Source organism: Aythya ferina (genome assembly GCF_964211825.1).
Source record: "Aythya ferina genome assembly, chromosome: 10".
NCBI lineage: Eukaryota > Metazoa > Chordata > Aves > Anseriformes > Anatidae > Aythya > Aythya ferina.
In genome coordinates this window covers 12,143,897-12,168,967 of record NC_140306.1, presented here as the reverse complement: position 1 = coordinate 12,168,967, position 25,071 = coordinate 12,143,897, and the positions used below count along the sequence as shown (strand labels likewise).

The following is a 25,071-nucleotide window of genomic DNA, read 5'->3' as shown; positions in this document are numbered from 1 at the left end:
GTGGATTGACAATAACAGCAGAGCTCAGCCTGGGAGTTTGCAGCAGTGTCTCGTTGTCATCTGCTGGCTAAAGGCACTTGTGAAGAAGTGCCTTGCTATGAGACGTAGTGAAAGGTTGGGTACGTTAGGTGTTAGGTGGGAGAAGGGGATCACCAAACCCTTTTCTAAAGGTTCCTCTGTCCGGTTCACAGAAAGGCTTCTCTTTCAGGGCTAAAGAAACCTGGAAAACCATCAGTGTGTGATGGCAGATTCCAGCTGGTGCCAGCCTGGGCTGTCAGAGACGTTCACCCATCACCTCCTCTCCCTTCCCGTTCGGAGCCGAATGGTTTTGCTGCAGGCAGCAACCGCGATATCCCATAAAAGCAGAGGCACGTTTCAGGCAGAAGTCCCTAGAGACCCAGATGTGCATGTCCAGACCCAGGGCACGAGGGTACTGATGCAATGTGCTTCTGTTTAGTTTGGCCGCTGTGTTCAGCTTCCTGCTGAGCAGAGGTTAAACCTGAGGTTGCAGCTCACCGGGGAGATTCTGAGCGAGAGAGCTGTCGGGGATCACGGCATCTGAATCAGAGCACGGGAACTTGCACATTCCTCTCTCCGCATTCCTAGCAGAGGAGACGTGCAGCAGGGACAGCAGAGTTAGTGCAGCTCCCCAGCAAAAGCCTCTCCCCGCGGGTTTTGTTCTAGGTAGTGTAGGATTGCACAGAGGGTCCAGCCCTATTTTCTCCCTCCTGCGTGAGCCAGAATAGCAATGAAAGCATGGAAAAGGCATTTACACATCTCCAGCCCTTGGCTTTGTCTTTCTGCAAGGGTATTTGTAGCTGATGTAATGGATCTCTCCAGAAGAGTGTCTAAATACGCGCGGTGTTTGCAGCCTCTGCGGAGCTATTGAGAGTAATGTAAAGTCACGGTGAGTGTGTGGGACTGCATTTGGAAGAAAGGAGGAGTAAATGCTTGACAGGTCTACACGACATGTGTGCTGTGTGCTGCTGAACACAGCAATTAAACAAGGGCTGCTTTTCCCGTCACGGGGAGGGGATGAAGCAGGTTTGAGTCCTGCTTTGTTCTTCTAGGAAGCCGCCTATTAATATCTGTCCTCCCGAGGAAACTTCCCGGAATGATGAGAGAGATGTAAGGACAAATTTACACACGCACACAAGAAAGGAGGTTTCATAACAGAGAATGTCTTTATTGTCTGCCTCCTTTGATTGCTCTGAAATCTTCCCTTACAGATCCCACCGCAGCCTCGGCGCGCTGCTCCTATCACGCCCCCACCTCCAGAGAAACGCAAGAACGCCCAGCTTGCTGCGCCCGCGAAAAGTAAGGACAGCCTGCTGTGGGGATCGTGGGCAAGAAACAGGCACGGTGACCAGCTGCTTTTGCTTTCTGCTTAGAAATGCATCCTTCTGGTGCCAGCAGGATGGCAGGGGAATAAATTCCTACAGGTTTCAGCCCCAGAGGTGTCGAGCTGGTGGCCAGTGCTCCTCTGTGTGTCCTCTGGTTCATGGGGGGCCCTGGCAGCCTGGCACAGTGCTTTCTCCTGCTGGCCACAGAGGGATGCCAGGTATGGTGTCTCCCTGGGACTCAGACCAGCCTTTCTGACTGCTCACCCAGCTGATCTGGCCAGTGCACTGCCTTGGGGTACGGGAGCCTGGTGGCTGTGTCTCTCCTGACAAGGCACTGGGACTTCTCCAGGCTGTGCTAAGTGCGGTGGTTCACCAGGGGGAGCTCACTGGTAGTGCTTTTGGGACAGGCTGAGGTCTGCTTTTGGCTCCCTGCCTGCTGGGTGCTTTCTTTGTGCAGCGGTCAGATGAGATTTTCACAAAATCAGCAGACGGTGTCCGTAAGAAGCAGCAGTAATGCCAAGGGCACGTGCGTGCTGCCAGCAGGCAGGGGGACCGCTACTTGTGAGCACTTCTGAGTGGAGCCAGACATCGGGGCCAGCACAGGAGCTTCTCCACCTTCAGCAGAAGGGGGCTGGCAGAGGGAAGGAGCAGTCCTTTTGGCAAGGAGCAGCCCTTTTGCTAAGATGCTGTCAGCTTGCCCAAGGGCTCTCCTGTGCTGTGATAGATACGCAGCAAGTGACACAGCTCATTTCAAGCTCGCTCCCCTGCTGAGAAGCAGGGCAGATCTGTTGAGATGTATGTAGATGATGGAAACTTGAGGCTGGCACCAGCTTCCGTAATGGTATTGAGCCATTTTCACCATGGTAGTGGGAATTGGCAAAGGTCAGTTCCCTTGAACTCATTATCTTAATTTAATGAAACATCGTGGGAGCTGTAATTTGTGCGTGCTCCTCTGTGAAGGGGAGGAGGAGGAAGAAAGGGGTGCTGACCCCCCACCACGGGAGGGAGGGGTCCATCCTTTCTGCATAGCTTGTGCTTAGCCATGAGATGGAGCCTTCCTACCGGTGGCTGGACAAGTGGAGGGCTTCCAGAAACAAAGGGCAGGAGGGCTGGGGTCCGGCCAGCAAAGGAGCAGCAAAGGGTGTGATTTGTGCTGGCTGTGAGACACACGGGAGGCGTTTCACATGTCTGTCCCACTGGTGCCTCATCTAGTGCAGGAGAAGAATATATTGCCCAAAGGCAAGGACGTAAGCAGTTGTATCAAACCAAACAAACCCTGCAAGGTAGCAGGGATACTTGTGCAGGTGACATCCCTAAGCTCTAGGTGAAGATATTCCAGTGTTTGCCCAAGCAAGCGTCTGTTTTCATAGTTGGGGAGAGGGGGCCAGACTTTTTCTGTCCCTTAGCCCTGTTTCTGCCTCCCTCCTTTCCCCTGTGTAAAACACTAAGCCCTTTGAAGGGTATTCATCTCAATAGGGTAGTTTTCCCCTTTCTAAAGAGGTGATTGTGCGGGAATGCTCCAGAGGGAACTTGATACAATTTTGCTTTGAGATAAGTGAGGCAGGAAGAGGAGTTAAACTGCTCTGGTAGCATGCACAATGAACCTTTTAATGGACCGCGCTGTAGCAATTTGTTTTTTTTCTTTCCTTTTTTTTTTTTTTCTTTTCTCCTTTGATGCAGTTGCTAAGGCATTTTTAATTGTTTCCCTTTTTCAGACGCTGTGGAAATCATCCCCGGGTCAGCTTCTAGTGCCTCGTCCATGAGCACCACGTCCCTGGATACCTTGTACACCGCTTCCTCTGCCTCGGAGACCGCTCTGCCCACGGCCACCTCCAGCCCTGCCAACACGCCGCCCCCCGTGCCCAGCCGCAGCGTGCACACCACCATCACGCGCAATTTGGACGCCGGCTCCGTGACCCACTCCCGTTACGGGACCTCTTCGAAGGACGGGGCCAGCAAATCTCCCCAGAGCAAGCGGGCTGCCCCGGCTCCGCCGTCTGAAGGGGGCGTCCAGAGGTCCCACACCGTGGACGGGGAGAAGGCCTCGCAGGGGAAGAAAGCCGCCCCGGCGGCCCCGGCAAGCCTGGATGCTTTCAGCTCCCTCTGCCTCGAGGATAAGAAGGTGGCTGCGGTGGAGCCGGCGCCACCAGAACCCAGCGGGCTGGTGGCATCCGTTCCCAAGACGATAGGAGCCGAGCTGATCGAGCTGGTCCGCAGGAACACCCACCTCAGTTACGAGCTGTCCCGCGTGGCCATCGGTGTGGTGATCGGCCACATCCAGAGCTCCGTGCCGGTAACCAGCGGCATCATGGAGCAGATTCTCATCTCCGTGGTGGAGAGTAAGGTAACACATGCAGGGTGCTGCTGGCTGGCTGCTCTGAAAGGCTGCAGCACCCATGTTAAGAGCTCAGGAAAAATTCTCTCCTGGAGAATGGAAGGCAGGGAGGTTTATTCCCCAAACAAGCTGCAGGTGTCCTGCTTAAACCTGAATTTGGAGCTGGGGGTGAGAGGGCCCTTGGAGCTGGGAGGCGGTGGTGGAGGGGTGGGTGCTTTGGAGGAGGGTACAGCAGGGGGAGAGGTGATGAGGTGGGCAGCAGTGAATTGAACCACACGAGTGCATCGCTGGGAGATGACAGCCTTCCAGGTCCCAAGGGCAGTGCTGGTGACTGAGCAGCCGTGGAGGGGATGCAGCAGGACTTGACGTGCTCTGAGAAAACGAGTAGGGTTTATTTGGGAGTGTTTTGTGATCTGATGGGAAGGGGAGATCATGAAGTCTGTGCTTAGCAGTCATGATTGTTGTTAATGAGTGAAAGCTTGCAGAGGGACACTAAAGAACTCAAAAAATTAAAAGGGAAAAATAAATAAAATCGCAAGAGGCTTATTGTCAAAGACCGGGGAAGAACCCAGTGAGGCTATGTTGAAGGTTTAGCATTAGTTCACTGTACCTGTGCAGAAACAAGAAGGAGAGGAACTATTCCAGCATGTGGCTGTGGCAAAAAGATGGATGGGGACTGAAATAAATAAGAAAATTTACTCTTTTTGCTTCTCTTTTTACTCTGACGCATGTTGTTGACTGCTGATTGTGAAAGCTTATGGAGAGCAATTGTGGCAGCATAAAATCAGAGAGAAATGAACAGTGACTTTTTAAAGAGGTATCTTCTGCTATGAATGCAACAAACAGAAGCTATGGAAAATGGAGCCATAGTATTAAGTGCTTTTTAATAAAAGCCTTTAACAAAATAAGGCACTGTATAAAACTTTCTCTTCTTCTACTGTAGAAAAACTTTCTCTACTTCTACTTATACTCTGCATAGATTCAGCATGCCCATGTGTAGTATAAATCCACATGGTTTTTGTCTCTCTTGACTGTGGAGTACCCAAAGCCTGTATTTGTCTGGCTTGGTCTTTCATCAGAGTGATAAAAACTCGTTTCCCGCAGACGTGTACTTCACATCTCTATTATTACATTAAAACGTTCCTCAGCCCTATTTTTTTTCCCAAACAACTGCCAAAGAGTAGTTTTTCATCCACTGGAGGAAGAGAACTACCTTGACCTTGTTCTAAACCTTATACCAAATGATCAGATCGTTCCTCCTTCCTCTGGTACAGACAGAAGGGGGAAGTAAGAGTACTTCTTGCAGCAGTCGTTGAAACAGCAAAGCACATCTAGGCTGCTTTAGTTGAAGGGATAATAAGTTTTAGCTCCCACTTGTTAAATACAGCCCCAAGGAGTGCGTTTCCTATCAACATCTAAGATTGGAGTTCCATTGCTGATGGCAAAATTATAATGAACTGCTCGGAGGCATTTGAATATGAAAACTACTGGCATTCAAATTTCAGATCAAATCATGATCTAGTTAAATGTCTCCTGGAATAGTGTCCTGTAAGCAATCAGCAGCCCTCAGTTTGTGGCTATAACCCGATGGTTAATTGCTTCCTGCTTCAATAACAATGCAGGGTAATGTGTGGGCTAGATTCAGCACAAAAAAAAAAAAAAGAGCTGTTTCACACAAATGCTTTGGCTCTGACTCTGTTACTAGGATCGGGGACAAGATGTGGATATTATTTTTATCTTTATTGTATCCTGAGAACAGGTGTTGAACGTAATGCCACAGAAGTCCCGTTGTGGAAGGTGTTGGTGTGCCAGGTTTCTGCAGCTGGGATTTGAGAACCTGCTCCATGGCCATCGCTGCAACCAGCTTGGAAGGCATGGGAAGAAATTCTGACGGTGGTGCAGGGGAGAGGATGGCTCTACCTGCAGCTGATAGATAGGGCTCTTAGGACATCTGTGAGGCTTAAAAATGCCTGGCACAGTCTGCCTGTCTCTGCTGATGTCAATGTTGTGGTTAGGGTGTGCGTTTTTCCTGAGCATCCCACAGAGATGTCTCTGCTGAAGGACAGCAGCCTGGTACTGGGTGGGGTTGCTCCTTCTAGAGTGAAAGAGCAGCTCTAGCTGCAAGGTGGCTGTGCTGCTGTGGCTCCAAGCAGCCCAGGTTAGTGGTATAAATCATTGCTGTAGACTTTGTGGTGTTCAGTATGCCAAATCATGCCACCATCTCAGGGGCTTCCGTGTAGATTTGTTGCTGAGTCGTCTGTTCTAGGTCAAGGGCGTTTTTTCTTTAATTTGTAACTTTTGAAATCCCTCTACACCCCAATCCATGCAAATACACCATTGATACTTTTGCATATTTTCTCAAGTTTTTTTTTTTCTACCCCCTAAAACAAAGTGAGATTTTATCCTTGATTAAAACTTTGCTGTGGTGATAGTAGATATGCCTGTTTCAACCTCTTATATCACAGCCTTTAATTAGTTGTATCCTTTCTGTTCTTGTTCCAGTCTTAATTTGAAGTCAAATCACTGGTTTACTAAATCAATTTCAGGAATCCATTACCTCGCTCTTATTCCCAGTGCTCTCAGAAGGTTGAATCGTGGTGGCATTTCCCTTTTATTTACCTCGCTCCTCCTCGACCATGGAATCTGCACAACCCAGAAGAGGGTTTTATGGAGGGAGAAAAGACCTCTCTGCTGGGGCAGCCTCGCACCCCAGCTCTTGGGCAGGTGCTGCAGTGGTAGGCTGGGAGAACAGCTCAGGCAAGGAGAGCCCCGAGGGGCTCATCTCTTTTAAAAGAGATCTCAGAAATATGGGAAGCCTGGCCCGTGGGAGCAGAAGTGCCCAGTTGTCCTGGCCTTGGCAATGTCCCCTCCTTGTGAGCAGGGTGGTGGCTGGGTGAAACGAGCCAAGGGAGCTGACAGCTTCCTTTTTCTTCCTTCTCTTTTCAAATGCATCGCCGCAGCGACCGTGTAAGCGATAAAGTGGAGCTGGCTTTCATGGGAACTCTTTGAAATTTGGCTGTAGCTGAAGGTAGTGTAGATGCTGCCTGATTTCCAAGCATCTAGAGAATCGTTGGAATTAGTACATATCGGCGATGTCTGATTGCGGTCGGCTCTGCAGAATTATCTCCCCTCTGAGAGGAGGGGAGAGCACCGCAGCTGTCTTGTCGAGGGAGGTCGATTTCGGGATTTGTTAAGCTGAGTGTGAGGCAAGAAGAATCGCCTAATAAGATAGCTACACCTTGAGTGAGCGTGCTTAGAAATCACTTACCTGCTTTTTACTGAATTAGCGGTGCCACTTGTGACTCAGCCATCTCCGGTTGCCTCCGATTGAAGCTCGGAAGCTGCTGACAAAGCCCTGGCGTTCGGCTGGGGCTTGGAGATCTGCCCGGGCTGCAGGGTGAGGTCAAACGGCTCTTGGCCGTGCTGGAGACAGAGGAGCAAGGTAGGGAGTCAGGGTGGGAGGTGAGAGGGCTTCCCTTGCAGGGCTGGGCTGTGCCCCATCACCGGTGTGTGCTCATGACCCAGCTGCTGGCCCCAGCGAGTCGTGGCCGTGCTCCTCCAGCTCTGCCCCTGAGTCCTTGCTGCCTCTTGCCTTCAGTTCTCCTTCGTTCTTTGGCTCGGCTCTGTTTAAAGCAGAAATTGCTTTTAACGAGACACAAATGCTTCTCTGGGGTTTGGCTTTTCTCCGAGGGAGCCTTTGTCCCTTTGCTTCCCTGGGATAATGGGGAAGTCAGCGGGGTGAGTGCTTTCAAGGCTGACTCATCTGGCTGTGCTGTTAGCGGATCTAAGCAGGGCTCCTCCTCAGTGAGATATTGTAAGAAACGTGAATGTGGAGGGGGGAGGAATGCATTAGTGCTTCGGCAAGTCCTTTGCTCGCTAATTGCTAGAGGAGCAGCCTTCACAGGGCCCGTGCCAGGCAGCCGTCTGCGCTCAGCGCTGGATGGGGATGGGCTGCGGTCACCCGGAGAGAGACCAGGACATCTGCACAGCAAACGTTTGCTGGGCTGCAGGGGGCACACCTGGAAAGCAAAGGTTGTGAAGACTTTACCAAAGCATGGCCAGCGTGGTGGGAGCCAGCCCAGCTCCCCTCTGTCCCCTTAGCACCTGTGTGTGGCAGCCGTGCCTGCCCGCAGCATCACATCCCAGCAGGGGCCAGGTTTATCACCCCAGCGAAGGGAATTCCCAAAGCGGTCCCCCTCAAGTGTGGGAAGGACCCCACTTTTATACAGATTTGTCTCAGATTTGTATAAAAAGCTGCTGTACGACTTCATCGACTGCACGACTGTTCATCTCCTCTGAGTCTTGTAGGAGCTCGACGCTTGGTGGAGGTGTAAGGGCTGCAGGTGAGGGGTCGGAGGAAGCAGATTGGTGACACGAGGCTGAATCAAGCCTCTTATCACCAATTAAAACAGGTAATCATGAAGTGCTCACCCCAGGACACCCCAGCAGTGGACCAAGGTACAGGAGAGGGGAGCCCTCTCTGGCAGCTGGGGCAGGTGAGGCCCGGAGGCGATGCTGTGGTGCTGCAGGTCCTCCTGCAGAGGGTGGTGGCAGAGCCAAGCGAGCCCTTAGCAAACCTGCTCTGTGCTCAAACACCACCCAGCACGGACTTGTCTGTGTTCCTTTCCTGAAATCTGTCTGTCCCATCTCGCTGCTGGCTGCCCGGTTAGCTGCTTGGCCATCCGCAGCTCCCCGGTAGTTTAAGAAAGAGTTGTTAAAATTAAGGGAGATGTTTAAAATTAAACTTCTGTGTGTGTGCTCCTTCATTATCTGCTGGCAAAGATTATGTAATGAGCAGCCGCAACAAAAATATTTTCGTATTATATAATTGAGGCATTGAATCAAAGTCTTAATTAGTTCACACCCCAAATACCACGGAGCAAATTACTAACAATCCTGTCGCTAATAAAGCAGATTAAATGTTACAGTTAATAAACTTGGAGCCGTTCTCCCAAGAAGGCTGCAGGGCTGTCGATGCACGGGAGGGGCGCGTGCTCCTTCGCTTGGCAGGCGCCTGCTGCTCTTATTTCGGGTGTGTGGCTGTTTGTTGTCCCTGACGGAGGACACGGGCTTGTTTTTCTGTGCAAAGTCACTCTGCTGGTAACGTGAGGTCTGCTGAAAGCTCGCTGCCACCAGCTGTGCGCCCGACCTGCTGCAAGGAGCTGTGCCAGGGCAGGATTTAATCCGCTCTGGGTGTCTGGGGGGTGAAGATGCTGCGCGGCAGCGGGGTGCCCTGGCTGATAGCAGGGCAGGCCTCTTCACACCGAGTGCTTGTGACTTGTCACCGCGTGCTGCAAGACAGCTTCATCCCAAAATTGCTCAGGCTTCGGTCTCGGTGTGTTGGTTAGCCCCGTTGTCTGGATTTCTCAGCTCATTTCTCCTCCACCTTGCTGATCTCCTGCTGTTTGTTGTCACTGCTGCCAAGCCCTTGTGTATGTAATTTAGGTTCTTCTGCAAATTAGTTCTTACCTCTCCTAATGCTGCCTAAGCTCATCATCTGTAATCAGCCCCATTCCCTGTGCCGGTTCCTGATCTTGCTCTGCATTCAGGAAACCAGGTAGTTCTTACGATACCCTTACATCATTCAACATCTTGCTTGTTTTGCAGGGAATAACCCTGGGGCTCAGCGAGGTTGGGGTGCCTGATGCTCATGGTGCACACTGAGCTGCTTTTGTGAAGCTGCAGCAAATTTTTGCTGCCCCGTGGGAAGGGGGAATCAGGGTTTGTGTGGTGCTGGTGCTAGGACTGTGGCCAAGTGTCTTGAATCTCCTTTTAAATGCTTAAAAATGTGCAGAGGGCTGTAGTCATCTGAGCTGGCTTCTTGCCTTAAGTTTGTCTTTTAGTACGTGGGCATTCCCCTTCATACAGCGTTCACCCCCTGCGCAGGGAGACGGCTGCTGCTGTTTCCGAGCACGCTGCCCTGCTGCTGAGGGAAGTGGGAAGTTTGTGGTGTGTGTGTGAGTCTGCTACGTTACCGTTTTGTCACCCAGAAAAGAGCCTGGAACATTGGCTTGACTGGCTTGGAGATAGGCTAATATGGGCAGCGAGGAAAAAAAGGGTGTGAGTGGTTTAAATGAAGCTTCTTGGATATCTCAGCATCCTTGGAAGCCAGCTAAAGCTCCAGCAGGGTGATGACAGCTTGGATTTAAAGACTTTGTGACCGTGCACCAGTCCTGGCACCTATTTTTGAGGGCAGGAGTCCAATTTGGTTCACTGTCTGCGCTAGCTGTGCAAGGAAAGGAGGGGAAATAGATAGCCCAAAAAGTAGAAAAGCTGAAATAATGGCCAGGTCTGAAATTCACTGCCTTTTTGCTGCCAGTTCTTGACTGAATGAGGCCAAATGCCAGTCCTGAGACGAAGATTGCATGAAACAATCACCTGAACAACAGCTCTACCTGCCAGGACCCCAGTGAGCACTGACTGTGTCCTCTTGCAGGATCTGAGCTCAGGGCTGCCCTCGGGACAGATCTGCCACGATGAGCAGCGGCTGGAGGTGATCTTCGCAGACCTGGCCAGGCACAAGGACGATGCTCAGCAGCGCAGCTGGGCGCTCTACGAGGACGAGAACGTCATCTGCTGCTACCTGGAGGAGCTGCTTCGCATCCTGGTGAGTAAATTGCTCTTTGTAGGCATAGCACAGCAGACAGATGCTGGTGAAGTTCCTTTTTTTCTGCTTTCCTTTGTCCTCATATTGCCATCAGATTTGCTGTTTCAGGGAGTGTGGGCTTCTTGTGCGTCTCTTACAGATCATGTGAAGCCTTGCCCCTTCTGTGCGGGGTCCTCAGCGCTCTTGAACTGCCTTTCACTCCCCCTTACAAAGCACATAACGAAAGGAATTGTAGAACTGTTATTAATGGTGGTTATGGTATTTGCCTCTAAAAGGAGAATATTAAACCTCCCCTACAAAAAAAAAAAAAAGCCTCCCACAGCAAACCTGAAAGCGTGCTGTGTTACTGCACACGTAGGTCCATTGAAAACACCTTCTGTGGCCGGGATGGCTGGCCAGTGTGTGCAAGTTGGCATCAGGGGTCTGTGCCATATCCTGAGCGCTCCCGTCTGTGGTCTGCTTGTACCCTCACTGCTTTAAGTCTTTAGTGGAAGTGTGATATAGAGCTGCACCAAATTGTAGCTTCCAAAGCTCTGCTGGTCTTTGAAACCAGTGTCTTCACTGGCTCTAAATACGTGGGATTTCTCAAATATACAGCGTGTCCAGGTAGACCAAGTTATTTTCTCCCTGCCTTTATTCATGCAAGTACTGGGAGGGTGCTCGCCCAGTAAATGCAGAGATGTGAAAGTTCTTCAGTTCTCATGAAAGACAGCTTCAAAGCTGTTTCCGCGAGCAAGTATAAAACATTTATAAATGTATAAAACGTTTGTGTGTATGGGAGAGGTACATCCCCGCAGTGCACAGCAGGGGAAATGCTGTCCTGGTGCTGTCTCTAGCCCATATAAACCCACCTGTATATGGGGAGCTCAACGGTATGGGAGCTGACACTCAGTGCAGTGACAGGTGCCAGCACTGACTTTGCTGTAGCACCTGTTCCATATTCCTCTCTGGTTCTGACATAAGCAGAATAAATTATTATTTTTTTGCATAGTAAATGCTGTTGTCATTTAGCTCAAAACATGAGCTACCTTCTCACTGCGGGGCCTGCTTCTTTGTGTAATGATTTCCTCCTAATTTATTGTGGGGGGAGGTACAGTGCTTCTCAGTACAGGCCCAGCACTGGAGCTGCCATACAGAACTGCAGGATGCGCTCATCCAGGTACTGCTCGGGTCAAGGGTTTTTAGATGTTTTCAGCCCAAGACACGCTGTACAGCAGAGATGTTTCTTAAGAATTCGCTTTGATGCAGAATCTCCAGGGTGGCGGGTTTGGAGGTGTTTGTGCTCTAGCTTTGGTTGCTTTGTAAGGTGGTTGAGCTGGGGCTACTGAAATCCAAGAGCAGCTAGCCTGCCTGGAGCTCTCTGCAGCAGCTGCCTCGCTGCTTTGATGTGTCACTGTGCTGACCAGTTCATTCCTGCTTCCAGACAGATGCAGACCCAGAAGTTTGCAAGAAAATGTGCAAGAAGAATGAGTTTGAATCTGTCCTGTCCCTTGTGGCATATTATCAGATGGTAAGGTGGCAGCGTGCATTGAATCTCTCTTCTTTTTGAGGCTTCCCTGAAGATGCAAAAGAGCAGGGTTGCTCTGATGAATGTATGAAACGCGTTCCCCCTGGATAGGGCAGTTCTGTGAATTTGTTGGAGTTGTAGCACGTCTCTTCCCCGTGCTGGCAAATCTCGTGTTATGCATGCACGCTGCATGGAAGAGCAGAGGATGCTGCAGACTCCGAAGCGGAAGCTAGCCCTGTGAAGGGGAAAGCTTGCTGCTTTTATTAGCTCCGCTGAGGGACAGAATCACCATCTCTAATGTCTAGAGAATGGATATCCGAGGATGCCTTGGGTAAGCTGACAGGCTGTGACTGCTCCTCATTTAATTGATGCACTCCTGTGCATTAGTAAATGGCTTTGCTTAGGAAAGTAGGTTGTGAGCAGAAGCCTCGGGAGTGAGGAAGAAAATCAGTATTCACAGGAAGAATGGAAGTTTTGCCTTCGGTGGCTATGCAGCGTTGCTTTGCCCCTCTCTTTCCTGGACCTTGCTGTCATAGGATGCTGCGGGGCTTGGAGGCTTTTCCCCATCCTGCCTGAGTCCCCAGCTACAGCACATCAAGCCTCGCTGCATTTAGCTTTCATCTGGCACAGCTGTATATGAACCAGAGCTCAGCGTTGGGTTCGATGTTAGCCTGGGAGGAGCTGTAGCTTTCCCAGCAGCGGGAACTTCTGGCCAGTTACATCTCTCACCTTTGGGTAAGCCCTCATCTGGGACATGATTTGATCTAATAAATAGTTTTTTTTGCAGGAACACAGGGTGCCACTGCGGCTGCTGCTGCTGAAATGCTTTGGAGCCATGTGCAACTTGGATGCTGCAGTTATCTCAACGCTTGTCAACTCCGTGCTGCCCATGGAGCTGGCCCGCGACATGCAGACTCACACACAAGGTGAGCCACAGCTGCTGCGCTCAGGTCTCCAGGGACATCTTTCCATTAGATGGGTGGATTACAGCAGCACTAGTTGCCTGTCACTGCCTGAATGCTCTACATGCCCAGTGCTCTGGGGATAAGGGCGTCTGTTTTTACAGTTCTTCAGGTTATTACAGATGTAAGTGGAGAATGCATGGGAGAGGATGTTTCAGTCCAATGGTGCAAGGCCCTCTAGCTCTTGAACGTGCCACTAGTGATCCATGTCACTGCTTGTGCAGGTCTTAAAGCATGCTTTGAGCTGTTCCAGTTTGATTCATGATGCTGACCAGAAACGCCTGCAGACCTGGTGGTTGTGTTGCCAGATTTTGCTACTGTTGTCCCCCAGAGCTTCTACTTAGCTCGGTATCCTTTATCTCCCAGCAGCCAGGAGCTCAGGAAGAACTAAAGAGCAAGGTGAACGTGTGGTAATACTGCCATGACATTACGCTCCAGCCCCTTATGCATCCCTGATGCTGGGGAATCACAACTTAGCTTCTCGTTTTGAAGTCAGTCTGTAGGCCACCAGTGCTGGCAGTATATACATTTTCCCTTAAGTGGACATAGAAAATATGTTGTTTTAATTGTGGCCTGCAATTAAAGTAGCTGCGGAGTGACTGTGTGGCTCAAAGCAGAAGAACCTGAATATTGGGGTCTTGCTGCCTGTGCACTGATTGCGACCTGCACCCTGTTTGTTTGTTGTATGTCCTGGGGCCAATGGAGAAATGCAATTTGGAGATGAACCTGTAAGATGATGGTTCTGCTCATGTGAGCCAGGGAAATGTCCAAGATGACTGCCTTGGACATGTTGTCCCTGTCCCCAGCGTGCTGCTACAGCCTGTGCCAAGCAGCCTCTGTGGTGGACAGGACTAACGGGGTTAATCCGGTGTCTGAATAGGGTATGGGGGGTGAAAGCCAAGCCACAAGGCTTTGTGCTCACCTTTGCTTCGATGGAGCGCAGATATTTCTCGTGTGGGGACTGACTGAAAAATCCTCTTTGAGCTGAGGGCTGCACAAAGCGCGCTGGGTTAGCGTGGAGAGGGACTGAGATCATTACGGCTGTGTTGGCTAAGCTTTCTCCTTGTGTTACCGCAGCGTATCAATTATACGCAGTGAACCTGTCACACTGTTGGTGTTTTTTCTGAGTATATGCGTGAGAAGCCTCTTCCCTAGGCGGAGGTATTTCTGCCTGAGAAGCAAATAATACTCGGTTACAGAGCTCTGACTGTGCTTCTCTGACAACACCACTGATTTCGTGCTGCCAAAAATAAACTTTATTATGCACCTGTCACTAACTTGTAAAGATCGTCTCCAGGTGAACCTCTCCTGTGCCATGCAAGCAGCCTTCAGTCTTCTGCTCTGATCAGCTGATCCTGAGCTGTCTCAGAGCCCTTTATGTCCCACTGGGTCATGGTGTAGCTGTCCAGAACATTTTCCCAGGGGCTGCATCATCCCAAGTAGCAGAGCTACCTCTGTGTGTTGCTTGTGCTGGAGCACCAAGCTCTGGCATAGGTGACTTCTGTACACCCTTGCTGATCTACACGTGGTATTTCTGGCTGAATCAGGCCCGTCTCCTAGCAAGTGTGTGAGGCTCTGCTTTGGGGACCTAAAAGCATCGCAGTGGAAGCAAGTGGAAAGTGGCTCTGCTGCGTCCCCAGGACTTCTAACCTGCAGCTTTGTGGTGTCCCTTCTCTCCTTAACTGTCTCAAGTGAGATGCTATTTGCCCTCCTCACTGTAATATGTAGGCAACACAGTTAAACAGTTGAAAGCTGTTCTTCTTTGGTTACAGGAGCCTTTCAAAGTGATGTCCTGAGGCTGTGCTGCCCTCCTCGTGCTAATGCTTGCAAGCATTTCATCTGTGCAGCATCCAATCCTCCCGGCCTTCGCAGCAGGGCTGCAGCGAAGTAACCATCCTTGACCCAGACGTATCTGTCCTTCAGAGGTGACTCAGGGCATTAGCAGTTCCCCCCTGCCATTCTGGTGCTTACTGCTTTGTGTCCCGCTGCCAAATGGCAAGCAGTGCCTCGTGTGAACACACGACCTTGAATGCTGGAATGACTTGAGCGTATTTTGGTACTAGGAACTGGGGAATAGCAGCTGATCCGTGACATACCGTGCAATAGCTAATCCCTTCTGCGGATGGCAGGGGCTGGAGCAATCAGTGCCAGCACCGAGCCACCCGGGACCATCAAACTGGCTGCAGCAGCTCTGTGGGATCCCTCCTGGCTTGTTACTGAAGAGCAGCCGAGGCCGAAGCTCTGCGCGGGGACGCTGGGTGCCTTTGATGAGAAGGAGCTTTACCCTGGGGTCGAGGCAGGCGTGTTGGCTGCTGGCCAGTTCTCCTGCCAGATGCTTGGGTCTTATTGCTTCTGGACAGCCACTTCCCTCTGATGCGCCTGGCCTGCACATCTATCAGTGTTAGAAGAGCTTATGATAAGACACAGTGAGGCAGAATTAGCCAGAACAATTCCATAGAAAGCAGACGGGGATAATCCACTCAGTCATTGTGACTTTCTCCCCTGTTGCAGCTCAGTGTGCGTGCAAGTCAGCTGTCAGGCTCCTTTTATTTGAGTCGTAGACAGCTGCGTCTGCTCCCAGTGCCTGAATTTGTGCTGCTGTGTTTAGAGGAGGAAGCCAAGGTCTTTGAAGGCCTCTGAGAAATTCCTGTCACACATAATAGCAGCTTTCTTGCCAGTACCTCAGCAGGCTCGGGAAGTGCAGGCTGGTGAGTAAACAGCCTCATCTCTGCCACCTTTCACGGCCACTTGAGTGACACTCATCGGCCTGACGTCAGCAGAGTCCCTCTGCTTCAGGAGAGTTGTGTTAATGCTATTTACGTGCTTGCAGCCACGCGTGCTGCTCTGGAAGGAAAAAAGGCTGTGCTTCGGCTGGCAATGCCTCTGTTCTTCAGCACGTTGAAGGGCACAGCCTTGGATGAGACTTGTCGCAGCAGGAGCACTCCAAAAACTTGTAGAGTCTGTGGTGAGTGAGTGCACCAGGTTAATCCAGCTTTGCTCCGAGTTCAGCTCTCAGACTGTTGTCATCACCCTTTCGTTCAGCATTCTTAGGCAAATCCAACAAGATTTGCTGCCTAGGAGTGAGTCTGCTGTCAGCCAAGATGAATGGACATTAGTTCATGGCAGATGGGCCAAGGACATGTGAAACCACCCTCCCCATCCACGTCTAATTAATCTCCATGTTTTCTACAACTGAGTGTTTATCACTGGCTTCTAGTTCTCAGATCATCATTTTATTGGTCCTGATGTGATGAGAAAATGTTTTGATTGTGAAAAACTTATTAAGAACATGGGAGCAGCAGGTCCCTGTATCTGCTGCAGCATCCTGCCTCTGGTACCAGCTCCAAATGTCTCGGAGGAAGGAGTGAAGAGACCACGTAGTGAAAAATAAGGAAAAAGTCACTCCCAAATGTGGGAACGTGCCCGTGGGAGCTGGTTGGTTATGCCTAGGAGCAGCTTTTACCCGTCAGCTCTAACTGTGCTGGTTCCTGCTACCTTTGGTAGATTCTTTTCCTACTGCAGTGAGTTTTGGCACCACTGACACCGTATAGCTGGGAGGTCCTTATGTAAGCATGAAATATAGTTAACTTTTTGAATGTCCTCCCTCTCCATTTAGCAGGAATAAACAGCAGTTCCCAGCTCCAGACTGCTCTCGTACAAACTCTTAATCTCATTAATGCATAAAGCCCCAAATGATACGTTCTTACTGAAGTATTTGCTGTTTGAAACCTTGAGCATCTTGTAGAGCTTCAGCAAAGTCTGCGCATTCTTTATTTATGGCAACTCTGCTTGTTGAGATGACTTCTCAGGATTATCAGGCAGATAGGATTTAACTTTTCGCCGTGCACTAACAGTGAGTCTGGATTGATCTGTGCACAGAGCAGTGCTATGTCTTAATGGGTCGGTTGGGGGAACTGGAACCAGTATGTCTTGCAGGGAAGGATCAGACATCGATGGGACTTTGTTTTCTGGTCTGAGAAGTACTGTTTTGGTCTTTTAATAACAAAACACATGCTTTTCTTGTAACAAGTGCCTGTAGGCTATTTGGGCAGATGTACTGGCTAAAGTTTAGCTACATGTAGTAACCTGCTTCATAAAAATAATACAACTTTTCCTATCATCTTCAGACTCGCTGAAATGGATGGAGGCTGCCTTTTGTTTTAACACAGATCGTGTTCTGTGACTTTTTTTCCCCTCCTGCAAATATCTACTGAGGTGTATCGGTTAATTAAAATTCCGGGAAGGCACCGGCTGTGGTTCTGTGGGGTATTTACATATAGCTGCTGCCAGCAAAAAATTGTGTTGGACCAGCAGGCTGCAGGATGTGCTAGCGCTGGAGATGCGTGTGGCCTGGGCAGCGGGCAGATGCACAGCCGGAGTCGTGAGGGGGGATCTGGGCTCCCCAGAGACCTCTCGTACCTCCAGGCAGAGCTGAGGTAGCACAGGAGCAGTGCAGAGATGGTAACGAGCAGCACAGCGGTCCGGGGGTGGTGCTGCTTGGAACAGGCGGTGTTTCGAGGTGGCCAGATGGATGCTTTTTTGGGTTCAGTAATTGCATAACTACGGAACGCGTCCTGGGACTGTGCAGGGGAGGTTTTTAATTATTCAGATCGAGTTTGCCCAGATCCTCGTAAGTGGAGGGGGAAAAAAAATTAAAAAAAAAATGAGAATTTTCTTGTGATTATTTTTAAATTGATTTAGAAATTCATGGCACAGAAGGCATGAGCTTAAACAAGGGGAAAACACCTTTATAGTTCAATAAACACGGGAGCAAAGAGCGGTCTAATCAGTGATAAATGTATGAAATGTGTGACTGTTCCTCTGCAGCTGGGGAGTAGCGTGTTACACCCGCAGAAGAATTAATGGCAGGGCCTCTGGGTTTGTCTTGCAGACCATCAGAAGATGTGCTACTCTGCCCTGGTGCTGGCGATGATATTCTCCATGGGGGAGCCCCTTCCGTATCATCACTACGGTAAGAGCAGCACATGCTCGTGGCTGGGTAGGATGGCAGAGCTGATGCTGGAACGTTTAGGGTACATCAGCAGGCACGGGGGAAGGAGCTTTTCTGGTGGCCAAAGCTAGGGGACGGCCAGGGGAGAGCTCAGCATCAGCAAGGCAAGAATGGGGTCTGCTCTTCACCACTAGAGCCTGCCTGCTGCAAGCACTGAGCTGAGATGACAGATTTTCAGAAAGAACAGCACAAATCAGGGTTGGAGCAGCTGATGCCATGCTGCAGAAGATGCAGCTTGGCTCGTCACTACGGCTGAGTGGCATACTTAGCCATACTTACCCAAATATTTTTTATTACTGCTGTCCTTCACGACAACATGCGCCTCATTTGTCTGAGACGTTCTGTCTGCTGATGAGGCTGAGTCCAAATTGTTCCACGAACGCCCACTAAATCCATCAGCTGCATAACGTGGCCTCTCCCTGCTCTCCCTTGTAGCACTGTGGTGCAGCCCTGCGAATTTCGAGCTCTTAGTGAGAGCAGAGATGATTGAGAGTATTGCAATCAATAGGGAAGTGCAAATGTTCCAGATCTGTTTAATCCATTGTCCTTTCATTCCAACATTCAGCTACAAGCACTCTCTGCCTGTTTCTTTCAAAAACATGTTCTTTTCACAAAAAGTGTTGTTTTCCCAATACTTGGGAAGCTCTGGGCTCAGTTTTCTTATGGAAACACTGTAGAGATTTTCATAATCATCTCCTCAGCAGCTTTACCTTAACACCCCAATAAACACGTACAAGATTTAAGCCGGTGCAGCAGGGACTGAGGAGTGAGTCTCCACATCTCCTGCTTTTCTCTCCTCATGTAACCCTGGCAATTATTTCCAGCAGGTGGACTTATTTGCATGAGCTCCTGAGCTTTCTTAATAGCTAAATTGAAAAATGGGTTATTACTAATGATCTGGATGATTATTCTTTTTTAAACAGAAGGATTAGACCAGTGGTCAAGAATACAAATCTCTTCCTATCCAAAGCCTTCATTGGTAGCAGTGATGCTGGAACAACAGCTAAAGCAGAATTTGGCTTTTTATTTACTCCCCAAAATTGCCAGTGGGAGACCAACATTCAGCATTTGTCTGGACTGTGGGTAGTTCTCTGAGTCATTTGTCTCTTGCACAAAGACATTTGTTAATTCCCTGGTGGCTGACACTGGCACTCCACTAATGGTTTTAAGCTTAAAAGCACGGGGAAGTGGTTTCCATGGTCCCTTGTTGCTTGGTTTATTTTCACAGTGCTGTAAATGCCCATCTTTCTCCTTGTGCAGAACATCTCAACTCTCAGTTTGTGCAGTTCTTGCTGGACGTGATCGAGGACGGGCTGCCCTCAGACACCACTGACCAGCTGCCTGACTTGTTTGTCAACGTCCTTCTGGCCTTCAATCTCCACATTCCAGGTTGGTTTGGTGCTGTTCTGCCTTGGCAGCATTTCAGTGGTCTGGAGCAGCAAGGGGATGCAGAATCTCCCTGGGACTTGAAGGTGCTGTGATAACCTGTGCAGCTCCCACAGCCTCTGGCAGTACACTGTTTCTCCCAAGGCTTTTGTCTTGTTAAATATTGTTCAAAACCCTAGAGGAAAGAACAGCCTGAGAGCCCACGTCCAGCCAGCTGACCCTCTGAAGCCCAGTGGATTTCTCTCCACACTTGCAAGCTGGCTGGATCAAAGCAATTGCTGGCCTACACTTGCAGAGCATGCGTGTGGCTAACTCAGGCACAGTTAATTTGGAAGAGAAGATGCTTCAATGGGCATTTCTTGGTATGAGTCCAAAAAGAAAGTAGTCTGCTTTTTGTAGTTCTTTACAGACCTGCTCACCTCGCTGCACCTCTTGCACTTCATTCAGTGCTCATGCACTGGGGCCAGGCTCTTCAACCTCAGCCTGAGCAGCACGCTCTCCTGGCTCCCCTCATTCTCAATCCTCCCTTCCCTGCTGAGCTCCTTAACAGACAAAACCTCTGGTCCCCAGAGAAGGGCATTTGCCCTCTCCCTGCCAGGGCTGTCTGTGAGCTTCAAAGCCTGGTGATGGAAGGCTGGGGTAGTGCCATGCCCTGGTAAGAGAGGCCACTTGTTCACCCTGAGTGTGTAAAACCTGTGTAATTATTTCCTCTTGGTCAGCATCATGCCTTTATCCTTGGCTTTGTGGAGAGAAGGGAGGATGAAGGAACAAGGACATGTCCAGTAATTTACCTGTTATCTTGAGTTGTGCTTCATTAATATTTGGGTGAAAGTTTCTAATTTCATGTGAAAGTTGATTGCACGGAGACTGATTAAGCACAGTGTCTGCTGCTCTCATTCATTACACCTTCTCACAGCTACCCATATACTTCCTGACTGCAGTAATTAGGCAATAATGCATGACAGGCAGTGTGTTTCTGGGGGATTACTGCCCACATGGGGTGTAGCCGAGAGCGGTGACTTGTTCTCTGATGCTAAGGACACGTTAAATGATTTTCAGGTTGCTTATTAGTGGATGGAATTTTTATTCCTCTGTCCGTGAGGTTCAATGTCTTGTATTTCAGTTGTGCAGAGTTAGTTTAAAAAAAAAAAAAAGCTTTCTAAAATGAATTATATTGATGCCTTTCAATGTGAAGGATTCTAAAGCCCTTCGCAGCCCATGAAATATTATAGGGTCGCCCATCTTGACACAGGAGTAGCCACGCTGTGCTGTTTGGATGCTTCTCAGTGTGCACACTCACGTGCGTGAGGTCTGCCGGGGTGAGTGTATTTTAGCTACAAGAAGTCACCCCCAAAGCAGGTTGGGGACATCTCGAGGAACTCCTTCAACCCTTCCTATGGCACAGCCCAGTGCTGAGCGTTGGGAAGTACTTTTCCCTTCTGGCATGATTCTAGGAGCTGGCCATCACTTCTTGTGAGACTGTGCAAGGCAATAAATTCCAGCGGGGCACTGCTGGTACAGAGCGTGCAGGTGCTGGAGAGAGGAGCCCTTGGCTTCAGAGGGCTGTGAGCAGAGGCCATGTTTCACAGTATAAAGCCTCTGCAAGGTATTTTGGCTTGCTGGACTGAAGCCTGCGTGTGAATCCGATGCACACAAAGACCTAATTATTTAATGCATTGCTTCCAGACTTGTTTCGCGTCTCTTATCAGTCCCTCTCCCTGCTTGCTCGTTCTGGGAGGCTGAAACTTTTCGGTTCAGGCTGGTTCCCCGTAGCTCCCCAGAGCAGCGATGTGAAGTAGGAGCCCTCTGCTGCTTTCTGTTGCTGGTGGGGTTACTGTTACTGGGGTCTCGGCAAACAAAGGCATTGTGCTGAACGGGGTTTCTTCCCTAGTTCCAGAACACAGTGTGATCATGACTACCATCAGCAAGCACTCGAATGTCAAGACATTCACAGAGAAGCTGCTGCTGCTGCTGAACAGGGGAGGTGAGTTTGTGGTGTTATTATGGGGCCGGTGCGGGGTGCAGCTAATGGTGACTCAGGGAGAGGAGCCCGGTGCTCCTGAAGGGCTGGGATGTGGCATGCAGGGAGCTGGGGAGCTGGAGGCTCAGGCAGGGAGCGGTGCTTCCCGGTGGGTTTGTGAGGGTGGCCGGCTGAGGATGGAGCCGCATAAAGAATGAAGCGATGCTGACTGCAGCAGGGAAGGGAGGAGAGGCCTCTGGGGCAGCTTTTCCATGCAAACTGGTGTTCCTGTGTCAGACCAGCCCCGTCTCGCAGTGCAGCTGCCCCTAGGCAAGCTCTTGTCGGGAGGAAAGCTGGTGCTGGGCCACTGCTGTCCTCGGACAGACGGGGCTCCGTGAGTGCTGGCACACAACCCGCAGCGTGTGCTGGCAATCAGCTGCCCGGGGGGACAGATCCAGAGGGAGATCTTGCTTTCCGGCAGCCCGTTTAGAGCAAAACTTCCCAGCTCAAAATTGCCAGTGGAGGGTTAGCTCCGTGCCTGCTCCAGGCGTGGAGTGAAAGCCACTGTATGTGCAGAGCCTTTTGCGTGGCAGATTGCTAGAAAGCTGGAGGTCGCTGCAGGCAGAGCAGTGCCAGGTATTTCTGCCTGTGCTGCGTGCCACTATTGTGCTTTCTAATACCTCCTGGATCACGGGGGCTTTGCTGCCTGAGATTCGTTTTGTTGATTCGCTGGTAAATAACTCATCCTGTGATGCTTGCAGCTCATCTTACTCAGGCTTTAGTTCTCTTTGGGGTTGCAAATCAGTCTCCACGCTGTATCAGCGTGAGGACAGCCTGCATCTCCGTGCTCCTCTGTCTGGCCTCATCCCAAAGCCTTTGTTTAGCCTTTTCCATGCCAGATTCCCTACAGGGATCACCTTACTGTGAGGGGCTGGGGGAAGAAAGAGGGGGGGGCAAAAACCTAATGAAGATGCTTCTCTTGTGCCCTCCTTCTGCTGGAGCCTCTCTTGGGGTCTGCAGGGATGTGTTTTGGTAGAAAACAGGTCACGATGGCTAATTTAAACTTGGAGGTGTTCCTGTTCGTGCTTCCAGGATGGTGCTAGCCTCGTCTCCATGGTGAAAGCTTGTCTCTGACACAGGCTCTGGTGGGCTTTTCAGAGGGGTCATTCGACCAGACTTAATAAACCAGGGAGAAAATGAGTGGTGGCTGTTGAGCGAGGAGGGGAAGCACTGGGAGGAGGTGGTGCACTAATGAGCTTTCACCTGGGATGTTAGGTGAAACATAAACAATGATTAATGCTAATGCTAATGAATTTGGACTCTGCTTGGTGCCCTGCAGAGCTGCCATCCTGATTACCCAGCTTTGTGTGAGGCACCGAGGTCTGCCGGCACAAAAGCTAGCTTGCAGAGGTCAGGGGCGGCCTCCTCCAAATCCTGGGGAAGGTGGAGGTGGGAGGAGTGCGTGCCTTAACGTGGTCTCTCTGCCACCTCCAGATGATCCAGTTTGTATCTTCAAGCATCAGCCTCAGCCGCCGCACTCCGTGCTGAAGTTTCTGCAGGACATCTTTGCCAGCAAGGATACAGCCAGCATCTTCTACCACACAGACATGATGGTCCTGATAGACATCCTGGTGCGGCAGATCGCTGATCTCTCCCCTGGAGACAAGGTGCTCACAGGCTTTGAGGAAGGGAGCACAGTCCCAAAGCAATAGTGTTTCTCCTTGCTCTCTCTGTGAGGTCTGCTGGTGCAGGCAGGAGTGGAGTCCTGGGGTGGCCACAACGTTTCTGGGTGCCCAAATCTGTCTTGGGGTCTGAGGAGGAGGAGGGGGGGATTTATCCTGCCTGGCACACAGCAGCAGAAAGGTGTATTTGAAGAAACATCTGCCAGGCTTCTGGTGGTCAGCGCCCTTCTGTCCAGCAACCTTTGGGCCCCTCTGTGAGTAGTAGAAGTAGGAGGGATCTCTTGGGTTTTGTTAGTAGAAGAGATGGGATGTATCTCTGAGTGGGTCAAGAGCAATATTAGGGTGCTGTGGGAAAAGTGCAGTTTTCTGTAGCTCCTAACGAGGCCTTAAGCAAAGCAGGTGCCTTTTGGAGTTGCTCTCTGGCTGGTCATGCAGCAGCAGCTGTTCCTGTGCTCATGCTGTAATGGAGGCTGGCACGCTTGTTTATCTCACTTTGAATCTTTCATTGTGCTCTCTGTTTTTTTCTCCCCTCCCACTTGGCAGCTGAGGATGGAGTATCTGTCTCTGATGCACGCCATCATCCGCTCCACGCCATATCTGCAGCACCAGCACCGCCTCTCTGACCTGCAGGGCATCTTGCAGCGCATCCTAGGGGAGGAGGAGGAGGGGCAGCAGTGCCAGATGGACAAACTGATCATCTTGGAGATTTACAAGGAGTTCCCAGAAATCTCCCCTGGTACCAGCTAACTGCCCCTCGGCTCGGACTGGAGTTCGAACCGCTCGGATCAAAGACGTCTCTTGTTGACACTTTCTCCCCGTTTCCTTCCAGTACAGCTCATACCTTATATTCCTCCGTGCGAGGCCTAGGTTCGGACAGTGTTCACCGGCCCTTCAGAAACGCCAGCGGCAGAGAGGGGAGGGCATGGGGTGCCCCGGGGCCTGGCGCTCCGGGAGCTTGGCGCTGGGCAGAGCGGGGTGGGCGCTGGCACGTGGTTTGCCTCCAGCACTCGGGCAGGAGGCGTTTAACGGGCACGAGGGGCAGAGAGCTCGAGAGGGACTTAGCCAGGGTGGCCAGTCCCGAAGCGAAAGGCCCTTGCCTTCGAGTATCACTTCTTTTCCATGTGCATCTCCCTGCAGTGTCCAAGTGGAGTCCGCTGGTGCTTGGAAGAAGCTTTTGTAACATCTGTTTTGTTCGCTGCTGCTAGTGCCAATGTGCTGCAGCCCTGCCACGGGAGGCAGCCTGCTCGCTGTCGAACGCCTTGTCTAGTGAGCCTTCCCCTCCCTCCCGGCCCTCAGCTTCGACTCGGGGTAGCAGTCCACGTAGGGTCATAGAGGTCTTATCGCAGCAGCTGCTTTTTTTTCAACCTGCTTTCTCTAGTGATGTTTAAATCTGAATTTCTTGCCCACTGTGGCAGCCTACAACTCACGGCCGCCGGGGCGACGCTGCTCTTAGGAAGCCTTTGGCGTGGACACAGTGCAAAGACACGTCCTGCCAAGCAGAAGCTGCTGCTTGCTGCCTCTCTGGCATCACTGCCCCGGGCAGAGGGGCTGCGTGTGGGCAGGGGCACTCTCTTCGTAAAGCCTGTGGATTTTCTTGCCTTGAGCTTCGTAGCAGCTCTGCCTCGCTGCCCTTCCTCTCCATGCAGCAGCGCTCAGAGGCAGCGTGAGCCTGGTGTCCAGTAGCTGTTTGTGACTATGCACGAGTGTGGGGAACCCTTATTTATATTTCCTCTATGTTTCTAGCAAACGGGATTAACCTGTTTCCCTGTTACAGATGGTCACACACACACACTAACATGGGTCTCTTCAATATTCGTGTCCGCAGTCTGGTCACTCCCTGTCCCCAGCTGTTCCTTTGCAGTATCCCGGTAGGAGCTATTGGCATTTGGAACTGGAAGTACTGGGCATTGTGTTTTACAGCTTGAGGAGACAACACCTGGGCTCTGGGCACAGGGGCAGCGATGCTCAGGAACAGAGGGGTGAGGACCCCCTCGAGTCAGCCTGGGAATGCCCAAAGCTTAATAACCGCCCTCATAGAGAAACCTATTTTTCCCCTGTAAAAATGTATGAATGTCAGAAGGGATCCTGTATTTTCTTAAACACTACGTGTAATATGCAGAGGAATAAAATGTCTTAAACTGGACTTGTGTGAACGTAGCCCTGTCTGTCCCAGCGTGGTATGGGTGAGCCCTGGTGTGTGGGGACCGAGGCAGGGTGGTGGCTGGGTGCCTGCTGCCTGGAAAGCAAAGCACTGGCTGCTCACCCCAAATGGGAGTGG

At 50.8% G+C, this 25,071-nt stretch overlaps 1 protein-coding gene across 2 annotated transcripts in view; it reads left to right on the top strand.

Moving 5' to 3' along the window:
* The window catches only part of NCKIPSD (NCK interacting protein with SH3 domain), a 46,920-nt gene extending 21,984 nt beyond the window's left edge, over window positions 1-24,936 (top strand). For both annotated transcript variants that reach the window (XM_084531180.1, XM_084531181.1), the window contains exons 4-13: window positions 1,230-1,317; window positions 3,059-3,687; window positions 10,115-10,285; window positions 11,709-11,795; window positions 12,580-12,718; window positions 17,646-17,726; window positions 19,026-19,154; window positions 21,043-21,135; window positions 22,606-22,778; window positions 23,337-24,936. In XM_084531180.1, the coding sequence (XP_084387306.1) occupies window positions 1,230-1,317; window positions 3,059-3,687; window positions 10,115-10,285; window positions 11,709-11,795; window positions 12,580-12,718; window positions 17,646-17,726; window positions 19,026-19,154; window positions 21,043-21,135; window positions 22,606-22,778; window positions 23,337-23,540 (1,794 nt within the window). In that variant the 3' untranslated portion in view covers window positions 23,541-24,936. The remainder of the gene's footprint in view (window positions 1-1,229; window positions 1,318-3,058; window positions 3,688-10,114; window positions 10,286-11,708; window positions 11,796-12,579; window positions 12,719-17,645; window positions 17,727-19,025; window positions 19,155-21,042; window positions 21,136-22,605; window positions 22,779-23,336) is intronic.
* The last annotated feature ends 135 nt before the right edge of the window (window positions 24,937-25,071 follow it).